This window comes from Nicotiana attenuata, unplaced genomic scaffold (assembly GCF_001879085.1).
Source record: "Nicotiana attenuata strain UT unplaced genomic scaffold, NIATTr2, whole genome shotgun sequence".
Classification (NCBI taxonomy): domain Eukaryota; kingdom Viridiplantae; phylum Streptophyta; class Magnoliopsida; order Solanales; family Solanaceae; genus Nicotiana; species Nicotiana attenuata.
In genome coordinates this window covers 25,654-43,108 of record NW_017671988.1, presented here as the reverse complement: position 1 = coordinate 43,108, position 17,455 = coordinate 25,654, and the positions used below count along the sequence as shown (strand labels likewise).

Below are 17,455 nucleotides of genomic sequence, written 5' to 3'. Positions count from 1 at the left end.
CTATTTTCGCATCGTCACTTAGAGATCCTATTTTAGGACTTTGATTAATAGAGACCTTAACTGTGTTTGAGTCGTGCTGCTTGTACGTTTACTTGTGGAGGAAAATTGAGCCTTTATCTACTCTTTCCTATTCTTGTTTGCTCAAAGTCCTAATTGTTTTGCTTGTCGCCTTAGAATTTTCACCTTGAAAACCTTAGGGGTTTGTCTAGAACTACCTATAGGTAGAGGTCCTAACTCCCTCAAGGACCATTAAGAAAGGACGGGTAGCAGCACGCAATAGGAATCCGTGACCGACACTCGCTTTGCATGACCAATAAGGGGATGGGAAGGGTAGACGGGGATATGATGACCGGTGCGCTAATGCCACGCGTAGCCCCTTTTCAAGGAGTGATTACCGGGCATTGTACTGATGATCCTATAGGCTAACCAACCTAGGACCTCCCTCTCCCCCAAATCCTTTTGCTTGAAACTTCATTTTTTTTTCCTTCTCTTTCACAACCTGTTTAAATTCTTATTTTTATACAATGCCCAACATGCTCTACTTGCAATTACTTGCTTCAATTGTTTATTTATGGACTAATTTGTGAATATAAGTTCGGTCGGGACCCACAGTTATGGACCAAGAGGGGTGCCTAACACCTTCCCCTCGAGGTTACTTCGAGCCCTTACCCTAATCTCTGGTAATGCAAACCAACCCAAGAGTTAATCGCTCTAGGTGCCCTAACGCACCATAATCCGTTAGGTAGCGAATCTTCAAATACCCAATTCCTAAAAGAAAATGAGTCATTACACCCCGTGAATGTCGAAGCCCGGACTTCTCCTCGCGAGGAGGGGAAAAAAGGGGGCGCGACAACTGGATAGGGAGATGTGGAGGCCGAGTATTAGGGTTGTAGGTTAGGAGGTAGTGTGAGTCTTTCCTTTCTTTGTACCATTGCGAGACCAGTCTGGTAGGGTTTTTGTCTAAGATAGTTAGTGGCAATGTTGTGTCTTACTATTTCACTTTTCAGCACAGGAGCTATTTACTAGCTATCGTTTTTGCTTTGCATCTTTCTTCTGAATTTTGTGTTGTTCCTGTTTTTCATATGATTTCTTTGTTGCTACTAATATTGTCTCCTTTTGTCTTTTTGTTCTCTTGAACCGTGGGTCTTTCGGAAATAGCCCCTCTACTACTTCGGGGTAGGGGTAAGGCTGCGTACACACTATCCTCCCCAGACCCCAGTAATGGAATTTTACTGGGTTGTTGTTGTTGTAGTAAGCAGTAGGAACATCATTAATTTTATTCTCCTTAGGATTAGGATTGGACTTTTGTAGCTTCATTGTTTTGTTCTCCAACTCCCTCGAGACCTCAGCCTCTTTGCCATCGGTGATCGTTAGTGTTTCCCTCTCCTCTTCTAGCACATTCAATGCATCAAAAGAGTTCTTTGAAACCACAACATCTTCCTTGTTTTTTCCCTTACCCTTGACACCTTCATTATCATTTGCACCATCAATAATATGACCTCGTTTATCCATTTGATACATGTTTTGTCTTCTTTGCATCCACTCCTATTTTGCATTGTTAGGAGGAGCCTTTCCTAATACCTTACCACTTGATGGGACTTTTGTAGTAGCAGCAGCAATTCTCACTATCTCCTTTGCCTACTTTCCTTTACATTGATCCTCAAGGACTTCATCAAATTTCTTGTCTAATTCAGGATGAATTACCTAGCAATCCACCTCATTGTGACCTAGTTTCTTACAAGTTTTACAATACTTAGGCATATAATCATACGTGATTTTTATCCACTTTGATTCTTCTGGTCCAGTATCATCCTCTTTCTCCATAATTTTTATTCTTTGAGGGAATTTAGCTAACAAATTCACCTCCACTTTAACCTTCACACAACTAGGTCTAGTATCATTTTGAGTAACTAAATCAACATGTAGAGGCCTCCCTACTGCACTAGCCAAGGAAAACACAAATTTCTTACCAAAAATGTTTGGAGGCAGCTCAGGAAAGCTAATCCACGCTATTGCAATAGGTGTTTCTTCATTAGAAGTTCACCAAGGGTTCCACTTCGTACACCTCATCTGCCACATCTACCCTTGAGCTTTCAAGTAGAAACCAGGCTTTGATAACAAGTGAACATATTCTTCAAGCAAGGAAAGCTTGATCAATACATGATTGTTACCAAGAAGTGCCAGTGTCAATCATTGTTGAATGATAGATTGTTTCACTTCTGTTTTTTTTTCCTTCCCTCCAAGAACTCCCCACCTTGCTCGTGGGATGACTCGAACTCCGCCTTGCTCTTGGGTGACTCGAACTTACAACCTATTGGTCGGAAATAAAGAGTGCTCACCACTTGAGCAACCCAATCTTGTCATTTGTGGGTCAATTGGGTTTACTGCACATGTTTTTTTTTTTTTTTTTTTTATGTCAAATTAATAATCTTTATTTCTGCATGTAAAGGATATAAAAAAAAAAAAAGACAATCTTTGAAGGGTCATTTCATCAATTTGAACCATTGTCATAATTTAGTCGTATCATTGAGGGTGTTAAATTCCATGTAATGGAAAAACTAAAAGCAAAATATTTGTTTAAGTTTTTAACTTTACGTGGTGTTTGCAAAAATTCGGAGAAGACACTTCCCCCTTTTCAGCGCACACAACCTGCTCGAGTCTCTAACCAGAAGCAGCACATTTATCAGTGACAATTGGATTTTCGATCTGTGTATTGTACTAGTAAGTAGCCGCATTTCTTGTAAAAGCACATTTCCATTATTTTATTTTAGTTAATTGCTAAATTCATAGATGTAAATAACTAATTTAAACCAAGAATTTGAAGGAATTATCAAAAGGAGTTAATACATATTAGTGTTTCGTTGGTTGTAAGGTTTGCTTATATACTTGCGACGATAAAATTCTGGTCGTTGGTGAGATTTTGTGTTATGTAGGACTTGTTGGTACATAATTTGGAAAGTGGATACAGGAAAAATGATGTGGCTGAAACAAGAACTTCTGGTTCTTTCTGAATTGGCACAACATAGATCACTGTTACGAATTGGTTGAATTAGGCTCGCAGATTTAGGATTAAAGTTTCAAGTTGTCACAAACCCCTAATCATTGATGATTGAGAAATCCATCTGGACCAACCGCCACCTTTGAAACTCGAGGATAGTGGGCGCGCCTAATACACTCTTCAGGAACTCACCTGTTCAAGAAGAGAAATACTGTGGCAGGAGCAGTGCTCGAGCTGTACAGCAATGGAGAATGTAGAACAGAGAAGGAATTAGAGAGGAAGGGAGAGAGTTTTATTCATATCAGTCATGAAATGTACAATTGAATGATCAATAAAATACAGATGATACCTATTTACATTTTCAGTTCTAAGTTCTAACTTCTTCTTAACAGCTTATAACATGCTGATGTGGCTAACTACTTCAACTAACTGAACTGCTGCTCCAACTAACCGAGTTGCCTATTGAGTCCCAAATGCTTGTAACACTTGCCCTTCACCCTTCTCTACTTAAATACCAGACTTAGTTCGCATGGCGCAGGGCTCGAACCTGTGCCTAAGTCACAAGTCTCTCAACCTTTTACCACTTGAACTAAGTCCTGGGGGGCAACCCCTTAATCAAATTTACGGAGAAAAAAGAAGAAGAGTTTTTCCCATTTTTTCCTTTCTCTCACTTTCTTTTCTTTAAAACGATTTTAATGTTTATAAAAGTTGTGCTATTTTACCTAGCCACGTATAGTGTCTCATTTTCTTCACAAACTTATTCTGCTCTCTGTACTTTGCCTTCGTGTTATGGCAGTGGATGAAAACAATTATGCAACAGATGATGCGGAGATGGTAGAGAGTTCAAGTGGAAAGGGATTGACCACAAATGGTGTTGAAGCTGAAGGGCGTTTGAATATGGAACTTTATGTCGGTATGGAATTTGAAGCATATCCCCTTAACCAAATTTGCAGAAAAAGAAAAAAAGAAGAGATTTTCCCTTTTTCTTTCTTCTGCCACTTTCATTTCTGCAATGCAAATGTAGATCTTGAAACGACAATCTATTAAATTTGTGCTATTGTAGGTAGCAACAGATAGTGTCTGATATTTGTTTCACGATATTCTGCTTCTGTATTTTGCTCTTGTGTCATGGCAGTGGATGAAAACAATACTACAGCAGATGATGGGGAGATGGTCTTGAGTTCTAGTGGGATGGAGTTGACCAGAAATGGTGTTGAAGCTGAAGGGCGTCCGAATTTGGAACCTTATGTGGGTATGGAATTTGAATCAGAAGAAGCTGCTAAAGCATACTATAGCACATATGCGACACATTTGGGGTTTGTCATGAGAGTAGATGCATTTCGTCGATCTATGCGTAATGGGGAGTTGGTGTGGCGCCGACTTGTGTGTAATAAAGAGGGTTTCAGTAAAAGTAGACAAAATCAGAATGGACAAAGGAAGTGCAGAGCAATTAGGGAAGGATGTAAGGCCATGATAATAGTGAAGAAAGAACAATCTGGAAAATGGGTTGTTGCTAAATTAGTGAAGGAACACAATCATCCCCTGGTTGTTAAACCTGCTAATACCCGCATAGGTTCAATCTTGTGTCAAACACCGGTAAGTACTTCAAACTAATTGATGAAATTTGAAATCAGGTTGTTGACATATATAAAGAAAATTCTCTCTACACAGCTACTTCTCAAGTTCTCTACACACTGTTTTGTATGAAATGCATTTCTCTTTATTGCCATCATTCCTTTCTCTTTTTTCTCACATTTATTAGAGCAGAAGTCGACGGTTTACTTTACCGGTTGAGACTTAAGTTGACAACTTCTACTTTCTTGTTCCGCTTTGTTGCTAAAACATAATCACCCCTTCCAAGTCTTTCCCGTCTTTGAGTTCTTACCTGATGACAATAATGATCCTCATCTACAAATATTTAGTTCACTGCTATTTAGGATGCCTGTTTGTGTGGCGTGACTTTCTCCATGGAAAATAAGCTAGTTCTTGCAATGCATTTATTGTTACCCCTTCCTTACTAGATATTCATATTTACACTAAATTATTGAAGCTATTCAAAGAACGTCTTGTTGGATTCTGTTCGGCAATACTTCTAGCTTTAGGAATTTAAAGAAACTTCTAGTCGAAAATGTTTATCCTGCAAGCAGCTTCCTTGCTATGGAGCACAAAGGGCTTGTTAGTGAAGGAGATATTGCTCTATTGCAATGACATTGTGAAATCCTTTCTCTTATCATATAATAAAAGGCTAAACTACAGGAGAACCAAAAATTTGTTACTGTTTAAAGTCAAACAGAACAGATGTCTATTCCGGTCATGTGATCTAAGATTTCTTGAATCAAGAACCAGAGCCGAGGGAAGAAGAATGCATGAGAGACTCAACTCTTATGATCGATTAACCGCTTAGACAATATGATCTGCGGTGTTCTCGAGGTAGCAAATACACATTTCACGAACTTTGTTGGAAAGTTTTTGGGTGAACAAGGTAATTGTCGGAAAGTTTTTGGGTGAACAAGGTAATTTGGACTATGCTGTTTTCTTCCTTTGGCTCTGGATTCTTGGTTCAAAAGTTCAGATCACATTACTCTCCAAATATAAGATTCACAAGAATTAAGAAACTTCTTCAGATCTCTTGTACAAGGAGCCCTATTATGTTGTGTTAATCACCACTTCGCTAACTCTTTTCTATTGTTTACATATGATATCCGTGCTTACACAATCCCCAGACTTACATAGCTTCCACCTAAGACAAGACTGGCCTCCCAACCAAACATTTCTTTTTCTATTTCCACAAAGTCTTTCAATTCTGTCTGTTTTTGGTGACTGCTAGAGCGGTACCACATCTATTTAGTGTCTATCTTTGTTTGTCCTCCCTCATTCCACCCGATTCTGTTATTAGTCCTCAAGACGAATACAACGGTGAAGATCCCCTTTCGCAGCCCTTCGCACATCAGGCTTGAAGTCTTAGCTCCAGTAGTCTGTCTGTCCCATGCACCATCATGTCTCAAGGACTCTGATATCAGTCCATGTCAGCTGACATGTTAAGTCAATATTCTGCATCTGTCTATTCATTTGTCAACAAGGGTATTACAGTTGCAGTACTGTTAGTCAAACAAAGGGTGGTCTACTTAACTGGCACTATGTGTCTGCTTGACTAGGTAATGTTCCTTTTGTTCAGTGGAGGATGATACATTTGTCTAATGTACATTCTGGGCCAACATTTGCAACAAGTATGACCCTGAACACCTGTGTTTAGAAATTGTCTTTAACTCGGACTCATGTCCTACCTGGATCCTCACAGGGCCTTATCAACATAGATTATAACCTTGCTTTCAGCCAGTATCTGAGCGCAAATTCCCCTTCCTTTCTGTTGATATAGGCTCAGATAGCTATTGGTTGGACCATAGACAGTGGCGGGAAATATGTGAACGTATGTACCCAATCCATGAAGGATCTATTACAAATACTTTCTTTATCTTAGATCTGATATGTGGCTATCATTTGAGGTTCTTAGGGTAGTGCATAAATCATTGGTGACTAAGTGATCCACTCTCAAATTGTAAGCTTAATTGATATCTCTTGGTTAGTTGCCTCTTGTCATACATATTCAGCTTAATCAGCTAGATTTATTGATTAATAAGTCTGTATCCTGATAAATTGTTCTTTTCATATTCAACAACTATGCCTCAATCCCAAACTATTTGGAATCATCTATATCCATTCCGCTCATTTGGCTAACTTCATACAAATATTCAATAATTGTCCTTTTAAGACAAAATTAGGAGTTCTATAACACTTGACTAATTTTTCTTTTGAAAATGTAGTGAAAATTTAATTAAAGAATAGCATCCAAAGAGTGTAATGATGAGTACTATCTACTTCGCGTACATTCTCATTTTCTCACTGAAAGGCTAAAAGACATAAACATATGTGCTTTAAGTTACAAATATTCTCCTTTTTGTCTTCATAGTATCTCTGATTTCTTGTATTCCATATAGTCCACTATATTGCCGCTGGTCTGGTGTTCCACAATTTTTTGTCGTCCTTCGTTAGTCCTCTTCAACTCCAACAATGCAGCAGGTCTTTAGGAGATTCTGGCTCGCACCATTGAACTTAAAGCAAATTCAAGAGCATGTATCAGATCTGGTTTGTGATTCTGCAATGGATGAATGAGTGTTTTGCGTCTTCATAATCTTCATCTCACATTATACATCTGTTGCAAATAGTTATATCTCTTTGTAGATTGTGTTGAGTCAAGCAAGCCTCTCTGGCCACTACCCATGAAAAACATTCTACTTTGTAAGGTGCTTATTTCTCCATATCGATTTCCATGGCCATACTTCTTGTTGTCTATTTTGGGACAAAACTTGATATCCAGACTTCATTGAGTAAAGGCCACGCCCTTGTTCCTTTCAACTATCCTATCTGGAATTAACTGTTGTACTTGAAAACTTTCTATCATCTGCAAAAAACTACTCATTTCCTCCATTTCCAAATAATTACACCTTCTCAAGGAAATGTTTCATCCTTGGGTAGACCACTAATCTTCTACAGTCGCATTGTGATTATTTACTATGTTGAAAATGGTAGGGAACTGATTTTTGAGGCGCTATGTCCTAATCATCTTTCTTTCAAAAATAAAGTTTTTCTACCATTGTCCACCTTGGTGTACATGTGTTCTGAGAATATATTCCATAAGTTTCTCATTTTTTCCAATTCCCAGCTTCATATGAGTGCCTCGATGGTATCGTTATCCAAGAATTTTCTATCTTGTACTTCTCTCTAATCATTTGCCTGCACTCATTGCAAATTTCCATAACCACTTCATAAGAAGACTACTGTTGTGTACCCTTAGATTCTTGACTCCCAAGCCGCCTTCCTTCTTGCCGATGTCACATTCCCACTTAACCAGATCGAAAGACTTTTTATCGTTGTTTCATTGCCACAAAAAATCCCTCCTTAAGTTATCGATTCTCTTCTCCACCTTCTTTGGTAGAGGAAAGAGCAACATAGTATAAGTCGTTAGTGCGTGCAGAAACTATCAATTAGAACCAACCCTCCCCCAAGATAAGTATGGTCTGTTCTAATTTGCTTGTCTCTTTTCACACTTTTCAATCACCCCTTCCCAAATATTGTATTCTATGTGAATGGCATCCAAAGGCATACCTGAATATTTAGTTGGCAATTAGCCCACATTGTGTTTGTATGTATTGACCGACTCTTAATGTTGGGCACCTCGTTTACTGAAAGAATCCGACTCTTAGCATAATTTATGTGAAGACCTGATATTGCTTCAAAGAGCAATAAAATTGTCTTCAAATATAGTATTTTTTCTTCGCTTGAGTATTTTTAATTTACACTTATCTTTACACTAGTATTCAAATTCCAAACCAACTAAAAACACCCCTAGCAGACATCAGACTTAATGTTGGTGTTCCGACACGACTAAGTTGTAATCTCTCAACTGGTGGCTATCACTCACGTGGCTCCTTTGCTTCTATTTGTTCTTTCCTTAGTCCACATTGATTCTGATATTTTCCATAGCTTTTCGAAAATGCTGGTATATGAGATTATCCTACTTAATGCACTTAAAAAAAGCAGAATTTCGTGGCAAAATCGCTGCACCTTTTTGGGCTGGTAGGCTAAAGGCTTGGCTTTGTATAATCGCTCTGTCTTCCTTATTTTATACTGTAAAAGTCACACAACTGGAATAATTTAATACTGATATCTGCATATTGTGCGTGTATGGTTTTCCACATGTGGTAACTGCTCTTTGGAATAATGAATGCATATGACCAACTGGTGCCAGAGGGGCTCTTTCGTTGCGTGAATAGAGCATTAGTTTGTTATACATTTAGTTGGCAGATGTAAATTGAACCCAAAAGAAATGTGTGTAGTACTGCAATCACAGAAACCCAATGGATACATGAATTGCAGTTAAAATGGCAAAGATTTGTTGCAAATTTCTTCTAATATTTCCATTAGCGATTTATCACCGCTTTAAGGTTTGTAGCTAAATTCTTCTAAGATTCCATTAGTGCTTTGTCATTGCTTCCCCCTCTCCTCCGTTCTTTCCCATTAGGCAATATAATCTTGTTTAGAAGAAAAAACAGTTTGATTGTGTAATGTGCCTGTGCTGTTCTTGATATTCGATGGACCAATTTCAGGATGATAAAGATGTCAAGATCCGGGAATTAACAGCAGAGTTACAGAAGGAGCGTAAAAGATCTGCTGTTTTGCAAGAGCAGCTAGATATGGTTTTGAAAGATATGGAGGATCACTCAGATCAACTGTCAAAGAACATTAATGACATTGTTAAAAGTGTGAAAGAATTGGAATCAAGAAAAATTGTCTCTCCAAATGGCGGATAGCTTCTGTTTCCTTTCTTTCCTTTTTTTTGGGGAAATAGTAACATAGGCCGGTAAATCATTTGAAAGTCTAAGTTAAATTTTTTGTACTACTTAGTTGTTGTAAAGTTTTCCCTGTCATTTACTATTAGGAGGGTGTAAAGTTCAAGGACATGCTGGCATTTAAGGGTTTAGTATAGAGGTCAATAAAGTGGGAGAAAACTTTGGAGATAAGTGTTCAAATGGACAAAAATTTCAGGTGATTCTTCCCATCTTTCGAAGCTTTGTTTTGGCGAAGTTACTTGTACTTGTGCTTGGTGGGAGATTGCAGGTACAAAATTGAATACTCAATAAGCATGTAAGCTAGCCAAAACATCATAATTATATATTTTTTTAAAAGTTCAAAAGGGAATTTCGTATTGCCTGAAGCTAGTAAGTGGTGTGTTTTCCTTAATTCTCTTTGTTTTTGCACCTAATAGGGCTATTATCTGTTCGAAAATCAAGAATGGAAAAATGAAAAGGCTTGTCAACATTCCCCACACGTCCCACCTCTTTTGCTGGATCTTTTTGTTCTCTTTTCTTTTTAGCCTTAAATAAATGTTCGTGAGTGGAAGCTAGAGACTATATTCATTGAGTTCATTTAGGCGCAAACTTGGTGTTCACATTTATGATCACAGAATTAGGTATAATTTTGTTCAGCCATGATTGTCGTGCGAGATAACACGTTTTCAATAAGTTGCCAATGCGTCAATATATTTATAATAAACTAGTATCTATGAATGTTAATAATGATTAGTGATGATTTAAATATTTATTTATATAAAGGAACATAAAATTTAACTAATGAGAGAATTTTTATGTATAATAATACAACAATCATCTAAATATCGAAAAATATTATTACATAAGCATACATGAATTTAAAATAAAACGACATCGTCAAAACTTACACAAATGACTAATTTTGTCATATTAGTTAGATAATTATCTATTATAGTTTAAAAGAATTTAATGTGATGGTATATTAACGAACACTTTTTGTGGATAATATTTTTTTGTTTATGTTTCCTCCTAATGCTTTGGTTGCTCTGCCTTAACCAAAACTCTTATTGTCGATCTTGATATCCCTCTTGAAAGTGCAACATACAGTTGTTTGTGTAAGAAAATATATTGCGGTAAATATAGTCCAATATTTAGGATGTTTGTCCTTGTGCTTTATTTGTTATATTTGCAAAACATAAACATACTAAAATTATTTTCACACAAAAAAGGATGTTCCTTTGTTTCGGAAGATGAAAGTTGAATTCAGGGATAAGAATAAACTTAGAAGCACATTGACGAGTATCATAATTTTTGCATGTATGACGTTATTGTCAAAACTTCTATATATCATATGTGTGCTATTACATAAGCTATTCGGCGTATCTAAGTTTTTCAGTAGCATGATGGACATTTTTTTTTTCAAAATTAACCCATATACAATGGAAGATCAATTTTAACTTAGTCTATTATATATACGGTGACACTAACATACGTAAGAAATAATAAACTTGACAACAACATATATGGTAGTTTGGTATCAAAGTATTTAAGTATTATTCTTGGTAGTAATTATTGGTATCATTTCATGCTAGGTCAAAAACTGAAAAATATTTTTTTATTATAAAACTTTGCAATCAACCTTTTATTTAGTTGATCGACATATTCATTTCTGCTAGCTAAGATATCTTTTTAATTCTATCATGCGATTTGAATTGATAAAAATATTTTTCTTATTAAATGCAATACTATAACCATTGGGATTAATAACCAAGTGTTCAGGAAAAACCAAATCATCTTTTTGAATGCTCTTATTCGTTTCTGACACGAAGCAAGAAGACACTGAATACTGGATTTGTTCTTACTTTATATTTCTTGTCGATTTTGGAACTACTGATAGTACTTGACAGAAATCACATTCCAAACCATTAATTTTATACCAAACGGTTCATTAATAAGAACTTCGGATAATTATTTCGATCGTTTGATACTTTGCCATAAATGCTTCATCCTATATTATCAAATTTGATTTTTTTATAACTTAGCGTCATTGCTCTGCATTGATATTGTAGGCGTATTAAGGTGGAGGAGGTCGTGGGAGCAATGCGTAAGATGAACCGGGGCAAAGCGATTAGACCAGACGAGATTCCAGTAAAATTTTGGAGGTATGGGGTAAAGCAGGCTTGGAGTGGCTGACTGAGCTGTTTAATATTATTTTCAGAACGAAGAGGATGCTAGATGAGTGGAGGTGGAGTACGATAATTCTGTTGTACGAAAACAAAGGGGATATCCAGAATTGTAACAACTATAGGGGTATAAAGTTACTACGTCATACCATGAAAGTTTGGGAGAGGGTGGTGGAAGGGAGGGTAAAGAGGGTGGTGTCTATATCAGAAAACCAGTTCAGGTTCATGCCGGGTCGCTCTACTACAGAAGCTATCCATCTTATCAGGAGATTGGTGGAACAGTACAGAGATAAGAAGAGGGATTTGCACATGATAATAGGTGAATTTGACTATAATCACGCACCAAATAATCACCTTCTTGTGAACTTTTAATGTGGAAAATGACAACAAAATGCTCTTATTAGTGCTTTACATGATTTGCAGGTGATATAGGTGTAAGGAAGGCTAAGGAGCGGTTTTGGAGTCAACTATTGATGAAAAGAGGCTAATTGTTGAATTTCCCAAGTAGCCCATTCAAAACAGGCCAAAATGCCCGGGTACAAGTTCCACCGCGGTTCTACCGCGACCGCGGTGAAACCGCGGTGGAAGGCAGTCTCTGAAGGTTGAAGATTCCGCGAAGGCGTTTGACCGCGGTTCTACCGCGACCGCGGTAGAACCGCGGTGGGCACAGTAAACTTCGGGGACTTAAGTGTAAAACACGGGATTTTTAGACCTAAACCCTATTTAAAACGCTAGACTTCGCCCAAGAGAGGCATGTATTGATTTCTAAGGGTTCTTAGCAAGAAAAACAATTGTGAGAAAGTACTCTAAACATCTTTCTTCTTTTCTTTTGATTTTATGATGAATTCAAGCTTAGTTTATTCTCCCATAGTCATGAGTAGCTAAATTCCTTGTCTAAGGCTTTGATGGAACCTATTGGGTGATGAACTTCTTGTTTATGTGAATACAAATTGCTAGTTAAATCTTTAGTTGTTCAACTTCATGTTCGTTGTAGTTAATTGACAGGATCCTCAATTAGCTGTGCCTATTTAGTGTGCATAACTTGGAAAAGAGTGCATATTTAGGGTATTGTTGAACAACACCACTCCTAGATTATTAGAGGAATCTATAATTGCGGGTGTAAAGGAGGGATTAGGAATAACGAAGCCTTGGGTGCAATTTAAATTGAATTGTGCGAAATTAAGCAAGCTAGTGTATCTCGGGAGAGTGCAATAGTAGATTACTGTGATTACTCGGGAGAGATTTGCGGTAAGATTAGCGTTCATGATTGATAGAGATGTGTGGGTAAATTTGTATGAGCATAAACAGAAGGGATTCCATCAATAGGGGAAATCATTGCCTTAGCTTTTTCTCATAATTGTTTACAACCCTTCTAATTTAGTTATAGCCTTTTATTTACTTGCAAGTTAGTTATTAAAGAATACTCAACTGAGAATTTGAATATTTGGGAAGCTGGTTCTGAAGACTTGGTGGGTCTGAAGGTAGCAGTTGATAGGTTAACTCTCTGTGGGATTCGACTCCGGACTTGTAAACCGGATTATATTTGCAGCGACCGCATTGTCCTTTTTATAAGGCATAGTTGGGCGTGATCAGCACATGGTGTTCATTGATCTAGAGAAGGCGTATGACAAGGTCCCTAGGGACGTTCTTTGGAGATGCCTGGAGGTGAAAGGTGTACCGGTAGCTTATATTAGGGCGATAAAGGATTTATATGATGGAGCTAAGACTCGGGTTAGGACTGTAGGAGGTGACTCGGAGCCCTTTCCGGTAGTTATGGGGTTACACCAAGGATCTGCGCTCAGACCGTTCTTATTTTCCCTAGTAATGGACGCATTGACACACCATATTCAAGGGGAGGTGCCATGGTGTATGTTGTTCGCTGATGATATAGTTCTGATTGATGAGACGATAGGCGGCAAAGAAAGACTAGAGGTATGGAGGCAGGTCCTGGAGTCTAAAGGTTTCAAGTTGAGTAGGACCAAGACAGAATATTTGGAGTGCAAGTTCAGCGATGTGTCAGGGAAAGCGGACGGGGAGGTGAGGCTTGACTCGCAAGTCATCCCTAAGAGAGAGATTTTCAAGTATCTAGGGTCTATTATCCAAGGAGATGGGAAGATCGACGGGGATGTCACACACCGTATCGAGGTGAGATGGATAAAATGGAGGTTAGCGTTTGGAGTTCTGTGTGACAAGAAGGTTCCACTGAAACTTAAAGATAAGTTCTATAGAGCGGTGGTTAGACCGGCCATGCTGTATGGGGCTGAGTGTTGGCCAGTCAAGAATTCTCATATCCAGAAGATGAAAGTAGCCGAAATGAGGATGTTGAGATGGATGTGGGGGCACACTAGGCTGGATAAGATTAGCAATGAAGATATTCGGGAGAAGGTGGGGGTGGCTCCCATGGATGACAAGATGCGGGAAGCGAGGCTTAGATGGTTCGGGCATGTGCGGAAGAGGAGCCTAGATGCCCAAGTTAGGAGGTGTGAACGGTTGGATTTGACAAGTACGAGAAGAGGTAGAGGGCGGCCTAAGAAATATTGGGGCGAAGTGATCAGGCAGCACATGGCGCAGCTTCAGATTTTCGAGGACATGACTCTGGATAAGGAGGTGTGGAGGTCGAGCATCAGAGTTGTAGGTTAGGGGGTAATTGAGCGTTTTTCTTCGTTGTTCTGGCTAGTCTGATAGTGTTTTATATAGGACTGCTAGCGATTATTGTTCCATCACACTTTCTATTTTTCGTTTATTATTTTTTACTTTCATTTTATATTTTATTTTCAATTTTTATTATTGCCATAATTATTGTCCTTCCCACTTATTTGTTGTCACTTACGGTGCTGATCTTATTTGTATGTTTTTTGTTGTTGTTACAGATCTTTTGTCTTTGAGCCGAGAGTCTCCCGGAAATAGCCTCTCTAACCTTAGGGGTAGGAGTAAGGTACTAAGGTTTGTGTACACTCTACCCTCCCCAGACCCCACTAGTGGGATTGTTACTGGGTTGTTGTTGTTGTTGTTGTTGTTGTTGTTGCTCTGCATTGATATATTTGTGATGGTTATTTAAGTTGTTTGAAGAGGTATATCAAATTTAAAGTGGGTGTCCTCACAATAAAATCGTTGTTGGTACACCACTTGCTATTATTGCTAATAGTGTCATGCCTCTTGATATGATATTTGCAAGTAATGTATGACATAAAAATATTATTTCGATTCCGCCGGAGGCATCTAAATAATCATGTTATACCAGAGTCGACTCTTTATAATTTAGTCTTGAAAGCTTGTTCTTGATTATGATTTAGTTTTGATTGTGCTTCCTCATACACTTGTATAGCGTTTTGATTCTTAATAATATACTAACCTTTTTACTTTGTGTTCTAACGCTCTTTTTATGAAAATTTATGTATCCTAAGACTTCTTTAACTTGAATAAAAAACATTACTCATATGGTGAATTTAAAAAATAATTGAATTGGATTCTCTTACTAAATAATTAATTAAAAGATTTAATTATTTGGTTTTAACATAACAAATAAATTATTCTATGTTGATTCAGATCTTAATATTAGTTCATCTCTTGTTTTGAATATTTAATCTTAATTATAATTTTATCCACTATAAATTTTATTTTCAAAGAGTAAAAGATTGATATGATATTTCACTTTTAGATCTTTATGTTTATATAATCATTAGTGATATTGACTCTTAACGATCATTTTTTTCTTTTTACACATTTATATTTTTAATTTTCTCAGTTGTTGTTTAATAATTGGGTATTTTTCAATATTATACAAAAGTTTGATTAAAAAAATATTATTTGAGTAGAAAAATATTATAAAAGCATGAATACAATGTCGGTTTACAAATATAACCTTATAATATTTAGCATAATAACTCATAATAAAAGGACATCACCGAAATTCTAGATATTAGCCTTAAAATCATATTAGTTTTAGGACATAATACTAGACGCTAGGAATCCTACATGATTACCTTTAGGAATCCTATTAGTATAATTACTTTCGAGCTGTCTAATTCATATAAAATTGAACAAGTAAATATCTTTAGTTATGTAATCCTATTACTTTTAGAATATACTTCTTAAATTTTCTATTACTAATTTAATTCGAAAAATGTATTATAATGTCCTATTATAAATTTAATTTGAGAATGTATTATATTGTCCAAATTCATTAGAAAAAGTAAAGCCTATATTGTTATAAAAGCATAAATACGATATTAATATATCAAAAACCTAAAATATTAAGCGAAAGAACTCATAGGGTAATGACATAACTGCAATAACCTATTTTCTGGAGTACAATACCTTCTTTGCTAATTTTTAATATTTACAATTTAAAAATTAATAAAATTTTATCTATTAAATTCTTATTAAAAATATGTAGTAAGGTTTAATAAAATCAATTTCATAAGAATCCTCCGTATTGGCAATACATTACCACTTCATAATGTTCAATACCAAAATATATATATATTGGAGTGCATATAGGTTGTTCTCTCTGCTGGCTATAGTCTGCTTTCTTTTCGTAAATAATGGGAAGTGAGGGAAATGTTCATCCGAGGGATCTGAAGTTGGCAGGTTATGTGCCATGTTTCCTCTCTCCAAATTACATTGTCGCTGTCCATCCCTACACTTTTTCTTTGCTTCTTATAGTTGCATTTTTCATCTAGGAGAATTTTACATAAAATTATCTGTCTCCACTAACTAAGTAGTAGTAACTGATTTTGGGATGAGATGATGGTCCTTGACTTTATATGACAAAAATAACCTAAATCCTTAAGGGTTGTTACAGATATTAGTTGCATGTTTCATAGGGGTAGTGGTGTGCGTAGATTTCTATTTAGAAATGTTGCATTCTACCATAAGTTTTGTTTTAGAGTCACGGTTCGAGTCAGCTTCCGCGCACCTCGACTAATCGCACAAGGTATCTACTACTTTCCATCAGCGTAGGTACTGGGTAGTTACGTCCACCGAGGTGAGGAGAAATAAAAAAAATCACCTAGTATTTCTGCCTCCACTTAAATTTGAACTTGAGACCTCATGATTCTCAAACTCATTTCATTAACCAATACACCAAAAGGTCAGAGTTATTGAGCTGCTAATTGGGTTTTCAAAACATTTTACATGTTAGGCTTCAAATTAAGTTGTCTCTCCTAAACCCAATAATACTAGTAATAATCTCTCCTCTTCCAAGAAAAGATCTGTCACAAAGTTAGGTTGATGTTTAAAGAAAAACATGGGAAGTACACTAGTTTAATTTGTTGCATGTTCGGTATACTTTTCCTAGTGCAGCATTCACAAGTTATTTGACTTCATTTCTGTGTCTTGACTTGCTAGGACGGTTTCCTATTTCCTAAAATATCAAAGGTCGATAGAATGCTGGTGGATATGATCCTTGAAGGCTATTTTGCTTTTTCTCCAAATTCTTACAAGGAGAGGAGACTACTCAAGAAGGAATTCTGGTATTGTTACTCTCCAAGGAATTACAGCAGCCATAGAGTTACCTTCATAATATTGTTACTTCAATATTATATATCAAAACACTTTCAAATATGCTATTATTATTTATCTGTAATTTCTCTGATATTGTGAACCTCATTCTACTATTAATTATTGCCAATTGGCAGATTTGCTATAGCTACGAAGAAATCATATAGGCATCTATGGGACTGCTGTATACTTCATAACAGCTATCTTGGAAGGAGATAATTTTCTGCAAGCCCTACCATTATTATGTGCTGCAGTTCACGCGCACTAGCACAAGACTAAAACCCACTGAGCAGTTATCTATATTGGGATGCAACTAGCCACAACTGTGACTTTGTCATTATTTCCCTATGCTGCGTTTTCTGGAGCTTAACTTGGTGTATTAGAAA

At 36.8% G+C, this 17,455-nt stretch overlaps 1 protein-coding gene across 1 annotated transcript; it reads left to right on the top strand.

Moving 5' to 3' along the window:
• Positions 1–2,518: 2,518 nt before the first annotated feature.
• Positions 2,519–9,605, top strand: LOC109211201 (protein FAR1-RELATED SEQUENCE 5). The gene is made up of 4 exons (XM_019374703.1): positions 2,519–2,721; positions 3,795–3,911; positions 4,134–4,594; positions 9,163–9,605. Coding segments are annotated over exons 1-4 (783 nt in total). The 5' UTR covers positions 2,519–2,720; the 3' UTR covers positions 9,367–9,605.
• Positions 9,606–17,455: the final 7,850 nt, after the last annotated feature.